The sequence below is a fragment of the Sphaerodactylus townsendi genome, linkage group LG06, assembly GCF_021028975.2.
Source record: "Sphaerodactylus townsendi isolate TG3544 linkage group LG06, MPM_Stown_v2.3, whole genome shotgun sequence".
Lineage (NCBI taxonomy): Eukaryota > Metazoa > Chordata > Lepidosauria > Squamata > Sphaerodactylidae > Sphaerodactylus > Sphaerodactylus townsendi.
The window spans coordinates 45,133,624-45,153,595 of record NC_059430.1 but is presented as its reverse complement, the minus strand read 5'-3'; the positions used below and the strand labels follow the sequence as shown (position 1 = coordinate 45,153,595).

The 19,972-nt window shown below is 39.2% G+C and overlaps 1 protein-coding gene across 1 annotated transcript in view; it reads right to left on the bottom strand.

The window, feature by feature from the left end:
- BLTP3B (bridge-like lipid transfer protein family member 3B) overlaps window positions 1-19,972 on the bottom strand; it is a 62,607-nt gene that overhangs the window by 4,066 nt on the left and 38,569 nt on the right. The window contains exons 10-19 of the mRNA XM_048499480.1: window positions 19,670-19,852; window positions 19,063-19,181; window positions 17,314-17,455; window positions 16,344-16,537; window positions 12,368-13,857; window positions 11,384-11,559; window positions 9,542-9,669; window positions 8,867-9,017; window positions 7,629-7,885; window positions 2,197-2,305 (exon numbers count right to left, since the gene is read on the bottom strand). Coding sequence (XP_048355437.1) covers window positions 2,197-2,305; window positions 7,629-7,885; window positions 8,867-9,017; window positions 9,542-9,669; window positions 11,384-11,559; window positions 12,368-13,857; window positions 16,344-16,537; window positions 17,314-17,455; window positions 19,063-19,181; window positions 19,670-19,852 — 2,949 coding nt within the window. The remainder of the gene's footprint in view (window positions 1-2,196; window positions 2,306-7,628; window positions 7,886-8,866; window positions 9,018-9,541; window positions 9,670-11,383; window positions 11,560-12,367; window positions 13,858-16,343; window positions 16,538-17,313; window positions 17,456-19,062; window positions 19,182-19,669; window positions 19,853-19,972) is intronic.

The following is a 19,972-nucleotide window of genomic DNA, read 5'->3' as shown; positions in this document are numbered from 1 at the left end:
TAATGCACGTCAGAACAAATGACATTGCTAGACGTAGCTTTCAGGATACCAGAAAGGATTTTGAGGCTCTCAGAACTGAGGGGTACAAGCTATTCCAGAAAAATAGATCAACTAGGAAAGGAAGTGGAGTAGCACTGTATGTCAGGGATGATTACAACTGTGAGCAGGTTCATGAGTTAAATTCTGGGTACCAGGTTGAGAGCATCTGGGTAAAAATTAAAGGGGAGAAAAACAATAGTGATCTCATTATGGAGGTCTATTACAGATCTCCAAGCCAAACTGAAGAGTTGGATGATGCCTTCCTGGAGCAGATGACCAAACTTCCACAAAGAAGAGAAATAGTAGTAATGGGAGATTTCAATTATCCAGATATTTGCTGAGAGTCAAACTCTGCCAAGAATACCAGGCCCAACGATTTCCCCACTTGTCTTGCAGACAATTTCATGGTCCAGAAAGCAGACGGAGCAACAAGGGGATCAACTATTTTAGATCTGCTCCTAACCAACAATGATAACCTGATTAATAGAATGGAAGTGGTAGGGTTCTTAGGTAGAAGCGACCATGTTCACCTGGAGTTCATTATACAATGGAAAGGGGATGCCAAGTCTAGTCGGACTTGCGTTCTAGACTTTAAGAAAGCTGATTTCAGTAAACTTAAGAAACTATTGGGTGTGATCCCATGGTTAAGTATACTATTCTATTCTATTCTATTCTTCTATTCTATTCTTCTAAAAGAGAAGGGAGTACAAGATGGATGGGAGTTTTGTAAAAATGAGATCTTGATGGCAAAATTTCAAACAGTTCTAATGAGGAGAAAAAATGGGAGGTGACTAAAGAAACCAGGATGGATGTCTAAAGAACTTTTAATTGAGCTAAGATATAAAAGAGAAATGTACAAGAAATGAAAATTACAAAAGAGGAATTCAAACAAACAGCCAAGACATGTAGTCAGAAAAGCTAGACCTCACAATGAGCTCAGACTTGCGAGAATAAAAAGGGCTTTTTTGGTTATGTTCGTAGCAAAAGAACGAAAAAGGATATGATAGGATCACTGCGTGGAGAAGATGGTAAAGTTCTAACAGGGAACAGAGAAAAGGCAGAACTACTCAACACCTTATTTGCCTTGGTTTTTTCCCAATTGACAAACAGTGCTCAACTGGGGGGAAATGGATCAGAAGATACAATAGGGGAAATTCAGCACAGAATAAATAAAGAGCTAGTACAGGAATACCTGAATACTTTAAATGAATTCAAATCTCCAGGACCAGATGAACTACATCCCAAGGTATTAAAATAACTGGCAGAAGTAATCTTACTGCTTGCTATAATCTTTGAGAACTCCTGGAGAACAGGAGAAATTCCAACGGACTGGAGGAGAGTCAATGTTGTCCCCACCTTCAAAAAGGGAAAAAAAGAGGGCCCAAACAACTACCAGCCAGTCAGCCTGACATCAGTAACAGGAAAAATTCTAGAGCAGATCATTAAGGAGACAGCCTGTAAACACTTGGACAGTCTGTAATCACTGAAAGTCAACATGGGTTTCTCAAAAACAAGTCATGCCAGATTAATCTTATTTCTTTTTTTGATAGAGTGATTCTTGTATTATTACTGTTTGATTGTTAGATGCAGCCATATTCAATAGGAAATGCATATAGTTGATTTTAAATTTATTTATAATTATTATTGTTTTAAGGCTTTTTATTAAATTTTATCTTATTTTGAAGTAAGCTACCCTGAGCCTTGCTTATCAAAACAGTGGTGGGGTATAAATTTGATAAATAAATATTGAGGTTTTGTTATACCTAATATGCACAGACATATTAGTGGCCCTGATTAATCAGAAAGGCAGGATAAAAATGTTGTAAATAAAAGTAAATTAAACAATAATTTAAATTGGGCAAAGGGACAAGCACAAAAGGTTACAAGGAACTGATCTTGTTTCTGATTTGTTAATGAATTCAGAGTTCATTTAATTATTAGTTTAACAGACTGTTGGGTCTCTGTAGATTTTGCTACCTAGCTGAAACACTAATGAGAGTCTCTTTTTCTATTTCCTGACTTCTTTATTGTAAAACTGCTCCCTAGTTAAATGCTTCATAAAGCATTCCCACATTTTAAAAGCACGTTTTGAGTAACTGACACACAGGAAAGTATTACAGAATTATTCTTTTGATGAAGAAATATAAGCAGACAGACCTCCGATGCAAAATGAGCCATCATCTTTCCTCTCTACCATTAGTAGGTTAATATGCAGCACTTTGGGGATTGGTGCTGGAGCAGTCAGCTGGTCACGGGAACTGTCATCCTAGAAATTAAAAGCAACAACAATTGGATTGTAAAAAAAAGTTTACTTGCTCAGATCCAAAGCTCCATGCAGACTCCATTTCTATACATAACTCTGCATTTAATGAAATGTAAGTGTGAAGCTGCCTGCTGTAATTAAGTAAATAGGGGAAGCTTCCTAAGTGTGCAAGAGTATCAAGTGCACAAAGAATTAAAATATGAAAAGAGCCGCTGGATCAAACCAAATGCCTTTACTCGTAATAATGGCAGAAAAACAAAGCATTCAGCTAGACCAGGGGTAGGGAACCTGCGGCTCGAGAGCCGCATGCAGCTCTTCTGCCCTTGCACTGTGGCTCCACAAGCTGAGCCGCCGGCCCCATCCTTGCCCGCCCTGCAGGCAGCAGGGCAGGTGCACCAACTGCCCTCGGTCGGCTGGGCCGCGCCGCGGGCTTCCCCTCTCGCCCGCCCCATTGGAGCGGGGTGGGCGCTTTCCCGGCGGCCGGCGAGGCCGAGCCGCCGGCTTCATCCTTGGGGCGGGTGCATCCATGTTCTTCTCAGAATGAGCGGAGTAAAAGGTTAAAAAAACCATATATATCTTTATTTTAAATGTCAAAAATTATTTGCGGCTCCAAGTGTTTTCTTTTCCCGTGGAAAACGGGTCCAAATGGCTCTTTGAGTGTTAAAGGTTCCCTACCCCTGAGTTAGACAGTGTAAAAGATTTCTGCCTGTACCTCCAAGTCCCTGTAAAAGAAACTGGATTGAATCCAACCACCTTTCTTTTCCTACAAAATGCAAGAGGAGTGATATCACCTAATTCTCAGGTCCTTGCTGCCATCCTGCCCCACACAACTTTTTAATCCAAGGAGGTCACATAATCACCAACATAGCACTCTCAAGGGTCACAATGGGATCTGTCCAACTAGAAAAGCTGACATGATTCACCCGTTGGAAGAGATGCAAGGTTGCTTCAAAGCAAAGCCACTGACTATCACCAAGCTTACTCCTGAGTAACGCACGTCTCAGAGCCAATCGTTTTTCCTAAACGAAAACCTCAGTATTCAGGTTAAATTGCCGGGTGGGCACTTTGCAATAAATAAGTGGGTTTGGGGTTGCAGTTTGGGCTCTCAGTCTCAAAAAAGTTCGCCATCACTGATCTAACCCATTTTAATTCTCTGCATTACACACAATCAACCCTTACATTGTTTTAATTTTCATAGCTACCAGTGACAGAAAAATGTTTGCTATTTAAATGAATACATTAGAACACTGGTCCTTTGTTTTAATTTTACATAATTTGTGATTTTAAATAAATTGTACTGATTTTGTGTGAATGCTATTTGTTTATTGTTGTTGGTTATTACACTGGAACACTTCATAATTAGTACTTATACGTAGGGCTGGTCATAGGTATTTGGGTGCCTTGGAGAGCACCCAGATCTACAATGTTGTCTTTGTCCCCATTTTGCATCGGAACGCATGGGAGCTGCTCTCATTGCTCCAAGCATCAATGCAGCCTTTCTTTTAGAATCTACAATGATCACCCCATCTCAAACACCATATTGTACAACTAGATAAGAATATGATTAGGATATTGGAAGAACAATCCAATGAATGAAGCAGAGCTTTTTAGCTTAAAAAGTGGAGGACAGGAATGGGGGAGAATGACATGCTCATAATATTATGCAAAAAGAAAATTTAAGTCATCCAATTAAATTTTTCTAGGAAGCCCAGGCAAGCCAAAGAAAGTATTCCTCTATGCAACGCACTTACATGTGAAATCCATAACCACAGGATGTGGGGGGAAGCTATAATTACAGATAGCTTGAAAACCGGATTAGACAAATTCATGAATAGTAATGCAAAACATAAAACAGCTACAGCATATAACATATCAGTATATGTTCTTAAAAACCTTAGTGGTTGAGTCTTATTGTTCTTGGGTGTCTGATGTGCAAGATCAGTGGGTAAGCATGTGCCACATGACACATCAAGAAGAAGTAGAAGTAGAAGTAGAAGTAGTAGAAGTAGAAGAAGAAGAAGAGGAGGAGGAAGAGGAGGAGGAGGTAGAGGAGGACAAGGACGAGGAGAGGGAGTAGTAGTAGTAGTTTGGATTTATACCCCACCTTTCTCTCCTGAAGGAGACTCAAGGTGGCTTACAAGCTCCTTTCCCTTCCTCTCCCCACAACAGGCACCTTGTGAGGAATGTGGGGCACAGAGAGTTCCAAAGAACTGTGATTAGCCCAAGATCACCCAGCAGGAAACATCTCACAACAGTATGTAAAGCAAATAAAAAGCTTCTCCTGAGCAGGAACTGCAAGATCTACACTGACCACTGCTAATTTTCTTATCCCCCATCTCATCCCAATGACTACAAAGTCATAACTACAGCATAACTCTAACTGCTTTATTAGGTGATTCAAAACTCTTAGTGACAAGTGGCAAGTTTACTTTAGCTCCTTTCAAAATTAATTTAACCTTCTAATTTTGCTCTAATCTTGGGTTACTTATATCCGAGCGGGGAAAAATATTCTACAAACCATTTCCTAACTATCCTGCCCTATTTGGATAAAAATAATAATAGAAGAATCATAAGCCCAGGAGGAACCTATCAATTCATATTACATTAACTTATACTTATCGCACCATCCCTGTCCAAAAACTAACATTTAAGCTCATACTAGAAAATTTCAAAGAGTGACTTTCGGCTTGAACAATGGCGTAGGATGGTTGGTCGCAGTCTCACTCTGAGATTCAAAGTTCCAGCTTGCGGTTCTAAATAGAGCCGCATGCCTCTGCGGAGCAAGGAGAGAGCACGAGAAAGCTGTACATGCTCCTGAGACCATCTCCCCTGGCTGGGATCATGCAGAAACTCAAACTGTGGAGACCAACAGGGGTGGAGAGGTTGGAGCGCACAGTGTCATTATCATTCCCAGCTGGAGCCACCTACTCCCCTTCTTTTGGGAGGACTATATCCAAGCTGTATATACCTCTCGTTGATAGAATGAAGAGGAAAAAAGATAATTAAAAGATGCCTAAAATCTGTTGTGGATAATTCCAGAAAAAAATCAGAACTCCCTAACAGGGATGGAAGATGGGGACAACTTTAAAGGTTAAAAAAATATGAACAAATGTAAAAGAGACTAACCGAAGGGAGATTCTTTGAATTGAAGACATTGGAGAGTGAGGGCTACTCTGCAGCCTCATAATAAAACTGATTTGATGGTTTCTCAAGCTGGCAGTTTGCCAGAGTAAGACCAGAACAGAAACTCTAATTTGAAAGCATCATTCCATAAGAAAAGGAGCCTAGAGTGATTCTGACGCTAGTTTACCGCTGATTGTGTGTGATTGTTAAGTAGCGCCACCTAGTAGTCATTAGAGACATTAGAGATATAATGGATTCACCCAGAAAAGGCTCAGTTTCGTTAAAAATAATGGATATAAAATAATAATAATGGATATAAAATAACTCTGCAGCCTCATAATAAAACTGATTTGATGGTTTCTCAAGCTGGCAGTTTGCCAGAGTAAGACCAGAACAGAAACTCTAATTTGAAAGCATCATTCCATAAGAAAAGGAGCCTAGAGTGGTTCTGACGCTAGTTTACCACTGATTGTGTGTGATTGTTAAGTAGCGCCACCTAGTAGTCATTAGAGACATTAGAGATATAATGGATTCACCCAGAAAAGGCTCAGCTTCGTTAAAAATAATGGAGATATCTAAAAATGTGAAAACTATGTCTACTAATATACAGATTCTGCAGTCTAAAATAGATTCTCTTAAAAGCAGTATTGGAAATATTCCAAGCAAAAATTGGGAAATATATCCGTGATGAGGGGTGAAAATTTGAAGGAGTTCTCTGTTACAATTTCAGCATACTCTGAGAGATATGTTGTATCAATTACTTCTAACAACTACTTGTAAGAAAACCCAGCTTTCACACTTTGTCCATCAGTTGTTGAAAAGGTGGGTTAAACACAACACTTTTCTTCAACATCCACCTACTCCTGTACAACTATCATGAACTTTCAGAGTACTGTTTGATCCATGATATTCTATGCATTAATACCCCGTTTCCCCGAATATAAGATATCCCCGGAAAATAAGACGTAGTAGAGGTTTTGCTGAAGTGCGAAATATAAGGCATCCCCCAAAAGTAAGACGTAGCAAAGTTTTTGTTTGGATGCATGCCTGACGAACAGAATACAGAAATATAAGACATCCCCTGAAAATAAGACATAGCACATCTTTGGGAGCAAAAATTAATATAAGACACTGTCTTATATTCGGGGAAACACGGTAGTAACATTCAATCAAAAAGAAAGCATCATAGTTTAGGTGCCAATTTTGGAAAGATTTAGGCTGCTTTCATTAGAAAGGTGGAAAGAAAGTTACTGGTACTTCCTCAGTGTAACTTTTGGCCTGTCTGCCATAGGAGTTTATTACATCATTAATGTATATTTGATCCTCACAAAGTAAGAAAGTCCTACTATCTTGCCTTCAACTTATGCTTATGTCAGGGAGACACTAAATTTTTAGAATGCAAAATGTCTTTTCTCACAAAATTCTTCGTTCAGATTACACATTGAAACAGCTAGTGAGATTGTTGTTTAGAATGACATTTGTTCAGCCCATTTTGTGAACTTTTTTTAAATTTAAAAAACTAAGTCTATAGAGGGCAGCACAGCTCCAGAGTGATAATGCTTATCCAGAAACATTCTAAAATGGTCAACACGCACAGTTTTCTCCAATGTTTCAGGACTTTGTGTTAGGGTTAACTTTAAAAGGAGAACAGCATACTCTGCAGCAATACCATTCCTTCATTTATACCTGCAAAACAGGCTATGGGGCCATTGTAACTGAAGATGATCTTTATCCAAAAATGAAATTAAGTTATGATGATATAAAAGGCCCCTTATCATTTAAAACGACACTTCCAAACATCCAAATGTATGCAAAATGAGCTAGTGATAGAGTGATGTGCTGAATTGGATGGTGTACAGATGTGGAGAAGAACAACAGTTATAAATTTTCAAATAATCAGGGCTCTGTAATGTACTCTGTAAAGGACAAAGAATGTTTGTGGAAATAAATAACCATCCAATTGCCACATCACTGGAGAAAACACTCAGCACACTAGGATTGGCTCCATCTTAATTTGATCCAGAGTTGATAGTGCAGGTATTGAAGCATCCTCTGGGCCTAAGAATATTTGGTGGTTTAAAACTATTTTGTTCATCCCTAATGAGAATGGTTTCTCCATATTTACTATTACCTATATGTTAGAGAGGGTGAGTGTTTTTTTAATAAATAAAGCCAGCACCAAACCTCCTTCCAAATTACATACTGTTAAGTTGATCCTGGTATTAGAAATTTTTATCCTCATAGGCATCACTTCTGCAACCATTTCATCTTCCAAAAAACGCTCAATGTTCATAAGTGAAGAAGTTAAGAAATCAGCACTCATGTCTTCAACATGACACTGTAGAAACCCATTTTTTTCCGACAGCAGTGAGTGTATTACAGCACTGGGTCCGTTTTCCCATCTCAGTTTAATTTCAGGAGTTGATTTAACTAGTCCACTCACAGATTTAGGATCTGAACCTGTTACAACACATTACAGAATTAGGACAACAATTTTACAGGATATGGAAAGCATCTGCATTCAGCCAGTCTTTCAACCATGTCATTAAGTGGTTGTCAACACAGTCTACTTTGACGTAACACAAAATTACTTCAGAGCTTCATGGCTAAATTCCAAGCTAATTCACATTAACAATCTTGACCAAAGCTTAATGAGAGCATGGAAACTATCTCTATAATCTAGAGAGAAGCAGTGCAAAACTTAGGGGGACTTTAGTTAAAGGTTAGTGATTTTGTTTAATATACACACACAAGCAGTGCACAGCTCGTGAACCTGAATTTACTGCTGGACAAGCAGGTGGCAGTTATGTCAGGAATGCCTTTTATCTGCTTCAACTGGTCAATCAGCTGTGGCCTGGGTGTAAATGATCTGGCCATTGTGGTACATGCCCTGGTTACAACTAGTTTAGATTACTGAAATGAACTGTTAGATGGGGCATTGCTGAAGTGGCCCCTGCTTGCAGCTGCAGCCATTTAAGGACATGTAGCCAGCTGAACTTCTGCAATTAGCGGTGAAGATTTGTGGGCTCAACCCCTTTGGGTCACATGTTGTACACCCAATATATACAAAGTATGAGTGTATAGTGTGTACACATACACATTACAATATTATCTACATTCAAGTTAAATACAAGTAAGATTAGCACGGCAATGAAATCTTAACAGCGCAAAGCTGTTTTTGTACAGCATGTGAAGCCTGATCAAAACTTCACATAATGCCTACCTATATTTTCAGACATTAGAGGTGTCTCAAAATACGTACAAGTAGGAATCACAGTGAAATAGAATTTTGATCAGGCTTCATATGCTGCAGTAAACACTGCATTGTTATAATCCAAAGCAGTTGTCTATTCTAACAATTCATTAACAAAGTAAGCGATAGTTAACATTGTAATTGACATACAACAGCACTAGTACCTTCAAAATTAAGTTTGTTCTTACCTGCTGTTCGGTTGCTGAGGTAATGTCGAACACTGATATTACCTAACTGATTTGGAACAACATGATTCACCAGGAGGCACACAGCTGTGTCTTCACCTCTGATCTCAATTTCACCATTAACACCAAATATTTTAAAGAGCATGACAGACATCTACAAATGAAAGAACAATTAGCAATAAACCTGGAAAAGATCAGTTCACAATTATTCAAATGGCTATGTTATTAAACAGAATCAAAATAAAACTTTCAAATCAGAACAAGACAAGCTTCCCTCCACAACCAGGATTCTAAATTAGGATTTAATTCAGGGTTAGAACCCCTGCATTTGTATATCCCGGAGCCAAACTAGATGTGACAGTGTCCACGATAGACCAATGGATGTTGCCATCATTTTAAAGAGACTGAAAAAATCCACTAAGGCCCAATCCTGATTGGCTCCACAGCACAGCAAGCTGAGCTGCTCCTCTTCCTCCACAGCTGTATGAGGGGAATTATGGTTGTTTCAACACTTAAGAGTGCCTCAGCCTTCATGGCATTTTCAAATCTCTTTAAAATGGAAGCAGCGTCCATGAGTCCAACCTGTCACAATATCCCAACTTTCCCAACAGTAAACGGTTATTCCTCCAATTCTAATTATCTCATATAAAAATCATTCCTTTATTTGGCACCAATTACCATTTCTTCACTTGAATCTTGAGCATTTTCTGAAGCTGCGCTGAGGACATCTGGTGATGATCCACCATAATTCTCAATCACTGTGCTTTCTTCGGGAGCATTTTCTACAGGGTTCATTGAGGAAAAAGCTTTTGTAGCCATGTAATTTTAAAAAAATGAGAATAAATGAGTTCATATATGCTAAATATATTGCTAAGACTAGCTCATATTATCATGGGATAACAACACACAATATAAAGGTGAGCATTTTACTCAGGTTACCTTAATTAGCTCTAAACCAAACTAAATTTCTTTAACTATATAATAAGTATACACCTATTGGTTTCAAAATTTTTGAACAAGTTTGATTAAAATGTTTGAACATCGACACATAACTCCTATGTTTGATGAGTATGAATGTGGCACACTGATAAGGTCCATCCACTTAGGCTTGATACATTCACTACAGATCCTTCCATGGATACTGCACAAAACACACATCTTCTCTGCAAGCCCCACAGTTCTCTAAACAAATGCATTAGAACAGGTCTTAATATGCTTTCAAGCGTCTTCATTTTTTAGTGAAAAATTCCCAATCATTTATTCAAAACAACAGATTCAGTAAAGGGGTTTTTTTGTTACTCTTTTGATCTGCTTATAATATTTAATGGTCCAGGGCTGAGGTAGGAGCTCATATTTTGACTCAACAACATATAAAGCATATTGTCGAAGGCTTTCACGGCCAGAATCACTAGGTTGTTGTGGGTTTTCTGGGTTGCATGGCCATGTTCCAGTAGCATTTTCTCCTGACGTATCGCCTGCATCTGTGGCATTGTGACCCAAAGTGCCAAAGAAGGACTGAAGGGAGAGGGTGTCAAGCCGTTGGTCTTGTTCCGTCAGGGGGAATGCAAATGTGCAACCAACAGCCATCAGAGCACCCTCGAGGGCTAAAGCTCAAGAACTCTCACTGTGGCTTGACATGCACATGCGAAGTACCAATGTTGGATTGCCCAGAAGATAGATGATGAAGGTAAGTTGGATTGGGAGAATCCTGACTTAATTTATGCGAAACATACCATCTAATTGAGGCCTGACTGTGTCACCTTTTCTGATAACTTCTTGTTATAGGTTGTGAGACACTCTGATAAACGATTACATTGTCTATCACTGTGTTACGCAAGCCCTAAATATGCAGTTCAGTCCTTTAAAACTGTTATGCTTTTGTTTATTATATTCATTATCTCCTGTTCCTCCCCAAAAGCAGGAAACAAGCAGTTACATAACTTGTAAGGACAGCTCACAAGAGGGGGGAATGTGTCTACATGAACGTATACATATGATAAAATGATGTAACTTAAGGGCATTTCTGTCTCCTGCTAGAATGCTATAAAAAAGAGCCGATTTTAACATTTTACTTGCTTTTTAATTTATAATTTATTTTCAAATAATTTTTCTTAATTAACATCCACAGCACTGTGATTCAACACAAAGCCAAACACTACCCTCAGTAATACACTAAAGCCCCATTTACATCATAAGGACTTGGATACACAATCACTGACAGGATTCAGCCATTATTAATTTTTATCCACATGGACTATTCTGAAGATACAGTTTGCTTATCTGGCATGTAATATGATGTCAAGCAGAAATTAATTAGCCAGCCCAACAAATTAATGGACTCGTGCTTATAACATACATTTTTTTCTAAATAATCCACAAAGATCTAAAATTACACCCTCTCAGCTCTCAAAAAATGTTCTTTTTTAAAAAAATTATAGCATTCAGCCCTAAAAACAAGAGAAATTGTTTAAAAATCTTAAAAACTTTTCAAAAGTGTTCATGGTCAATAAATGTACTTACCTTTCTCCAAAAAGCTGTGGCTGTCACTTCCATCACTCTCCAAATAGTGTTCTTCCAACAACATGCTGTCCATAGAAATGGTGTCCAAAGAGGCTTGTGATGGACTTTTCTTCATGTTCTTATAAGAAACAGAGAATGCAGGAAGATTGGACTGGCAGCGTTCCTTAGGCTTTCCACTTTTTAATATAAAGATATTAGGAAATCATTATTTAAGGTGAAAAGGGTTTACAAAAGAAAATATAAATCCTTCAAAACAGATTCTTTTTTAAACTGAAAGCCCAAATAATTCTTTGAAAATTTGGATGAAAGCCCAAATAATTCTTTGAATGTTAAAAGTTACAAGAATCAAAACTCAAAAGGTAATTTATTCATGCTGTTTTGTGTACTCTGTATGATGCTCTTCAAGCAGTTGCAGTTAGGAGGTACAGACTTGGGGCATCACTGGGTCAGGCGTTCACTTTTTCACGTTTGTTTTCCAAAAACTGCCAATGGGCAAGTGAGGATGGTACATCCTCCAGTGGAGCCAGGTACATACACAGTTTGCAAGTTTCCTATGCAACTATACTAGGGAGCTCCCTCAATGGGCAGGTCCAGCATTATACTGGAAATACTTTACTACCACATGAGATGTAAGCAGTGACAGAATAAGCAGGCTTCTCCACACTGACACAACATGTAGCAATGTGCTTCAGAAGTCCTTCATCCACCACTGATAATTCCATGCCCATTTTTTTAGGTAGAAACTGGTGCTTGCTTTGAAATGCTATAACTGATACAGAAGAATGATGCAACAAGTCACTTTACACATTATAAACTACCATACAGAAGCCAATTCCAATCCGTCTGTGAGATGGAAACCTGCAGACCCATCCTAAGGCTCAAAATGAAGGGAGGAAGAAATGCCTAACCAACTGGGAAGACTCTGTCTTTATGTCAGTTGCTAAATTAACGAATTAATTTTCTATATTATATAATTTTCTTTACCTTAATGAAGGCTGAAATGCAAGTGTTCTACTTGAGGCAAGTTTTTCTCTGTTGCTTTCATGTTCTTCAGACGGCCAGGTGCTATCCGCATCTAAATGAGGGGCTTTAAGAAGTGAGCTTTCTGTCCCACTTTCTTTATTTGTAAAAATACTTCTGTCATCCTCCTTGTCTACCAATTCCTCAATCGAATCTTCTCGGCAACTTAAAAGACTAAGCAAGTCCTTGGAATACGCATTACTCTTCTCACTTAGTGACTCACAAACTTCTTCTGAGTCACTTCGACTGAAAAGAGTGCTACTACTTTCTTCATTAATTTTCCCCAAAAGTTTTTCGGAAGCATCGTCTGAAACAGAACTTCTTCGCAAATCCGTATCTCTGTCTGTTTTGAAAATAGGGTCTGCCGGAATGGCTTTGCTAAGGTCAGAATTCATAGATTTACATTGTGATATAACATTCATATCCAAACTGTTTGTCTGTGCGGTATGAACAGCAGCTAGTTTAGTTTCTGATGCAGAAGTTTCTTCATTTTCCAAGGGTGAGAGGTCTGATGTCACTGGACTTCCCTCCTCTAGAACTGGAGACTTGCAGGTGCCTCCCTGCATCACTGGGTGGAGTAACAAAGCTATGTCTGCACTCTTCAGCAAGATCCCAATGCAGACATTGGCCTGTTTTGCTGGGTTCCCTGTCACAGCTTCTACATCTTTCCTCAGGTTTTCCAGAAGTAATACCAGAGATTCTTGGAGAAACAGTAAGAAATTATATTGATAATGATTGATTTGCAAGCTCACATGTTTTGGGACATGAACTAGAACATTTATATCAGCATCAGTAGAAAAATGTGCAGACTTGGATCCCCGGGTGCTATTAGCAGTGTCCAGATTGTTAGTTCCATTAGTCAAAGGTTCTATTTCAGTGCTATAATATTCCTTTAAAAGTTTTTTGCGCTGCAGTCGACTTGCTAGGTCACTTGAGTCACTTTTTGGAATGTTAAGAGGCTTCTGATCACAGAAAGAAGACTCATTGTATGACTGTTCCAACCTTGAAGGCTGACAAATCCAGAGTGAAAGTGGGAAGGAGTCTACAAAGCTTACCGGCCGCCCTTTCCCACTCTTCATTCCTTCATAGTCAATCCAAAACTGGGAAAAATGCACTGCCCAGACATCCGAAGCAGCATATGTTTTAAGAGCACATTTATTCAAGTTGGGAGCAATAAAACCTTTATAGACATCATGCATCTTAGTATCTTGTTCATGAGCATGTCGCTGGAAGATGGGATGCAGAAGGTTGAAACAGTCAGGGGATTTTGGGAAATCTGTGAATGTTTTGCTGAAAAATTCATAGTCTTTGAAGGTTTGGAACACTGCTTCCAAATCAGAGTGTCTGCAGTTTGGCGAGTGCCGAGTATTTGTAGCAATCATTTCAGAGCTCTGAATGGAAATTGCACGTGGATCATCTTTATGGTTTTGTTTTCTTTCAGAAGGAATTATGAACTGCAAGAAAAAAGAAATTACAAATCAGATACGACAAAAAAATGAACACAAATTGTATTGCTGTGTGTGAAATAGTGTACAAGTAGCTTACCCTAAACAATTCTTATTTTATAGATAATGCAAACTACAAAGGCTCATGTTTTCCCGAAGTTTGAGTTGCTACCCTACTAGGACTGCCAAAATGAAAGAACTGACTCATGCATTCCCAACCAACTATTGGAAAGTCCTGGCTACTTCAGCCTTGAGCAGAAGTGACACCAGGTGTGCAGGGAGGCACACCTTGAAGAACTAGAGCAAAGCAGTGGGAGGGTGGATTGTGGCCAAAGGTATGTAGGAACCAGTCTCTTAAGTCTGGGGAGATAGTTATGTGAAATCTGAGACTCATTGTCTTAATGAAGGAGATTAAATAGAGAAGGGTAACACAGCTAATCATATTTCTATACTTAATGTCACTTGCAGAGAGTACACTAACTAGATTTAGGTCATTTCAAGTTTTAGATTTAATGCTCACCAAAACTTGAATGTATATGATGCTGTGGTGGACCTTTTTTGAACTAGCCTAGCCCATGTTATGTCTATTTCTTCACTACCACAGTCTATCCCCTTTACTCATTCACTTCTCAGTCTCCAGCCTGGTCTTTTGTTGTGGTCCTGACCAATATAGATTGTAAGTATTACGGGCAGACACTACATTCTAGTACCATGGTGGCGAACCTTTGGCACTCCAGATGTTATGGCCAATTGGCCATGCTGGCAGGGGCTGATGGGAATTGTAGTCCATAACATCTGGAGTGCCAAAGGTTCACCACCACTGTTCTAGTACATATTTGCACTATATGAAATAGCAGTATTATGAGAAAAACAAAACCAGTTTAATACATTGTCGAAGGATTTCACGGCCGGATTCAACTGGTTCTGGTGGGTTTTCCGGGCTGTGTGGCCGTGGTCTGGTGGATTTTGTTCCCAACATTTCACCTGCATCTCTGGCTGGCATCTGTGATACACCTCTGAAGATGCCAGCCACAGATGCAGGCGAAACGTTAGGAACAAAATCCACCAGACCACAGCCACACAGCCCAGAAAACCCACCAGAACCACCAGTTTAATACATTTTACTAGCACCAACCAGATACAAAACATTGTACATGCAGCTTTTGCACTAACTGCAGCTCTTCATCAGTCTGGATGTTACAAAAACAGTTTAAAGGGGCAGATTTTTCCAGCCATTAAGATGGACTGAGAAATCTGTCTCCTACCCCCTTTTTTTTTAGTTTTGTAACATTTAGCCTGATGCAGAGTTCTGGTGACCATGAAAGTTGTTGCACAATATTTTTACCAGTTTGGCTGGGTCCCAATGAAAGTATTTTGTTCCCGTTTTTATATTTTGCATGGATCAACGTGGCTGTACAATTTTATTTTTAATTAAGAGCAGTCTGTCATTTTCAGAAATTTGAATATGTATGAACATAAGGGCATAAACCTGCTGTATCAACGTTCCCTTCAGTTCAGCATGCTACCTCCAACTGTAACCAGTCAGATGCTTCCAGAAAGTCTACGGGTACAGCGTACAGAGTACAGCTGAAGCCCTTCCCTGCTTATTCCCTACCAGCAACCAGTATTCAAAGGCATATTGCCTCTGAACTGAAATATTCCATTTAGCTATCATAGCAAATAGTCACTAATAGACTTATCCTCCATTAATTTGTCTTGCAATCTTTTAAAGTCATCTGAGCTAGTACCCAATTTCACATCTTGAGACAATGACTTCCATAAGTTTTTTTTAAAAAAAACTATTTTTCTCTATGTACACTGAATGAATAGTCTATCAATTTCTAAGTTTGGCATTATGATGCAGGCAATATACTTTCTCAATCTACTTTATTCTTTTCATGCATCATTTTATAAAACTTTCCTCATGGGTAAGGTTCTCCAATCCCTTCATCGTTTTGGTATACTTTCTGTTCCCCTTCTTGGTCTATATCAGGGGTAGGGAACCTGCGGCTCTCCAGATGTTCAGGAACTACAGGGTTCCCATCAGCCTCATCAGCAGCCAGTGGCCATGCTGGTAGAGCTTGATGAGTAGATCCCCAGTATCTGGAAAAGCTTTCCTCTAATCTATATGATATCCTTTAAGAAATCAGGCAATCAGAACAGTACACAGTAACCAAAATGCAGTTCAGAACAGATTCATACAAAGTGATTACAATATTGGCATTTTGAATTTTGCTTCCTTTTCTAACAATGCCTAATGTGAAACTTCTGGAGCATTCCACATGGAACCACCAAACTAAGATCCTTTTGGAGATCTTGGCAGTCATCTTGGGTTTTCAGTTTCTCTGTTTGGAGGGGAGCGGAAAGAATTCTTGAGCATCACATGTTATCTGCAAGTCAGAAGTTGCCCATCCATCTGCAAAGCATTTATTTTACATAAACATATTAAAAGAATCGTGGACAATGGTTCCTGTGCTCATTTTTTTAAACTGTACCTTTATCATTAACCCATCAACTCGAACATCAACATGCTCCTCTGATTTCGTATTGTCGTTTAACTTGTACATGGTCATAAACTGATTGAGACTCTGTTTCAAGTCTAGCATAAACTGGTTTAACCAAAGAATACTCCTTTCATCCAGAACGAACTGCAGAGCATTTAGCTGAATATAAAGGTTTGAGCTTGGAACTAAGAAAAATAAAAAACAAAGTCAAAAACATTTACAAAACAGCACCATTGTAACATCTGGTTAATGATATTAAGAAAACTCAAATCAAACTGAATGTTATTCTGACAGAGAATTATTTCTGACATGAAACAAAAAGGAGTTCCTCTTGAAGATATCATTGCACTAGTTCTGATAGACCAGGGGTCTGCAACCTGCGGCTCTCCAGATGTTCATGGACTACAAATCCCATCAGCCCCTGCCAGCATGGCCAATTGGAGATCCTGGGAAATTGGAGACCAATTGGGAAATTGGAGACCCTGGGAAATGTAGTTCCCACCAGGTCGTTTGAAGGGAACAGGCAGGTCTCTTCTCAAGCCTGTTCCATTTGCTAAAGTAAGTGTGCAGGGGGCACCAGGGCACCAAGCAGGGAGCCCACTCTGCCCCAGGGAGAAGGCAGCTGCAGGGGGGGAATGGTGGAGGCGCCCTGCTCTGTGCTGCTGGCTGCTGCATTTACCTCCCTCGACTTACACACAAGTCAATAAATTTTTCCAGTTTTTTGTGGTAAAATTAGGTGCCTCAACTTATACTTGGGTCGACTTATACACGAGTATATACAGTATCTATCTTCAATCAATCAGCCCACAGCATCAAGGTCATAGTATGTTAGTGGTACAAAAAAGGAGACAGAAAGATGTTAACTATTTTTATCAAGTAACAGATTTCATGAATGAATCGAATCGGCAGTCAGACTTCAAAAACACAGAACACCACCAAAAGAATAATAATAATAACTTACTGGGAAAGTCTTTTCCATCTGGATAGTAGTACTCAGTGAATTCAATATGAATGGCAGGCATTTCTGGCGGGAGGTATAGAGATTTTTTATTACAAGAAATAAGAGTTTTAGGAGAACGGCGATATTGATCTGCGGTGGAGACCTGAAAAGTCAGGATGCAGCATTAAGTAACACTTGTCTGGAAATATTATGTAAATGATACTTCTCAATTAGGGTTTGCCATATAACATTGCAAAAATACTTTAAAAAGTATGTTACAGATTTATTTTACATATTCTATTTCCCCAACTGTTTTGGATTCATATACAAAGCAGTTCAGAAAAAAAGACAAATTCAAAATAGCCTACATTTTGAATGAAGAATATTTTCCCCAGCTAGGCAGTTAGCATACATTTCTTTCATCAGAATGCACACAAGAACTGCTTTGGAATACATGTGACATAATGGATACAAAAATATTCAAAGAGAAGTTTTTTTAAACAGAATATACTGATCCAAGGACATATTCTGAAGTACTGTGAAGAGAATACAGCTCATCCTAAAAACCTGATGACCCTTCCTGATAATTTGAAAGGTATTGTCGAAGGCTTTCACAGCAGGAATCACTGGGGTGCTGTGGAAAGGAAAGTAAGTGGAGTATATATACCTGGAGTAAATATACCTATTGACCTTTACTCACAGGTATATATACTCCACTTGCTTTCCTTTCCTACTATCAGATCCTCTGAAGATGCCAGCCACAGATGCAGGCGAAACGTCAGGAGGCAATGCTGCTAGAACACGGCCATACAGCCCGGAAACCACACAGCACCCCAATTTGAAAGGTATTTTCCAAACCACAGAGAAATGTTCCTGGGATACAAAAACAGTTCAGAATATGAAAATTAAGAATTATTTGTTGTAGATATTTGTTAGTGTTCTAATAGGTTCGAAACATAGCTTATGTTGTTTCAAATGGAAAATTAAAATTCCAGTTTTAAACAGGAACTGAATTTGTGTGACATTACGCATAAGATAAGGATCAAACTAGAAGAAATATTCTTCTAGAAGAAATATTAATAATTCATATTTTTATGATTCAACAAATTCTTAAGTATATATCAAAACACTATTATGTCCTAACCCAGTAAATTATGAAACCTTTTAAAAGTGCTGTTATGCAAGTCTCACAAGCTCTCCCTGCTTGAAGCCTAGGTACGTTCATGGCCTCGCTATGCGCCGCCAAGTCTGCATTAAGGTACATAAACCCGTTCCTTGAGCAGTGGCGAGGCCGACTTGGCGGGGCGGCGAAGCGGCTCATGGAGCAGCCGCCCACTCACGGTGTCACCATTAGATTTGCCTGCTGAAGCGATGCGGCCCATGCGCTGCCCTCCGGCCCTGGAGGTGGGAGGACAGTGTGAAGCTGATCTGGCGCTAACTGGCGGCAGCTGGGGCTACCGTGAAACAAGCGGCGACGAACAGCGTCTTCCAGCGGCCGGTGCGAACAGCGCGGGAACACTCACTAACAACAACCTTTGAGGTTGTTGTTTAGAAGCGACCTGAAGGCAGCCTGGGGAAGCATCCAGGTGCCCGCTGCTGCAGCGGCCTGGGGAAACGGCGTTTTACGCCCAGGCCGTCGTTGGTGGCGTGCAGAAGCTTGACCTAGAGTTGGCAATGAAAAATCAATTCATAGTAACACACGTTAAGTCATCATCACATGTACATCAAGACACAAAAGCAGTGTCAGCAGCAATTTGTGCTGGAATATACCTGAAAAATGTTAAAATCTGCAAGCCTAACCACAACAGGGCTGGACATCAGTTTAGCCTTGGATTGCTCAGAGGTCACAGGAAGTGGCTTAGTGTTTCCTTGAGGCATCGGTTCTTTGCCTAGAGAAAACAGAAGGCATAAAAACCACATACCAGATGCAGTTGCTATAAAACTACCATATATCTCCACTCCATAGGACTACAACTAGATTTTTCAGAAGGAACTCTAAAAGAGAAGACTGATAATTAAAGCCAATGTCAAAATTTAAACTCATTACTTTACTAAATACAATTCCTGTGATCTAGCAGTGCATGATTACCTGAATTGTTCAAGCTTTGGAGTACTATATTTCCTTTTCACCACTAGCTCCAAGCATAACTACAACTATTTAATACAAGTGATTATAATTGAAATTAAGTTTTAACAAAAGATGTCAAAGTTTTAATGAAAGATGCCCAAAGTAAGACAAACAGCTAGATATTCCTGATGCCCCACAGTTGTGTTTGCATCCAAATTAATGGTTAACATATTATGAAGAGTGATTAAAACAGGGATGAAGGAACCTTTCTTCTCATCATACAAATCAACAACACACACATGGAAATACCTGTTTGGATATGCTGTGGAGATCCATGAGGTGGGGATTTAACTGGAGAATCTACGTTATGATCCTTCACAGCTTGCTTCAACAATTCAACATTGCCTTTGAATTCCTGTAATAATTCTTCTGCCCATCCACTTCTGGCTTTGGTGGCCTCACTATAATGCATCCAATGGCTGCAGCTGTCACCTACAAATATTACATAGAAATTTTTTATCTATAAACATTAAGTATTTACAATATGCTACTTATTTTAAACCATGTAAAAATAAGATATTGACATTCTGGAAACTCTATGCCAGCCCTCAA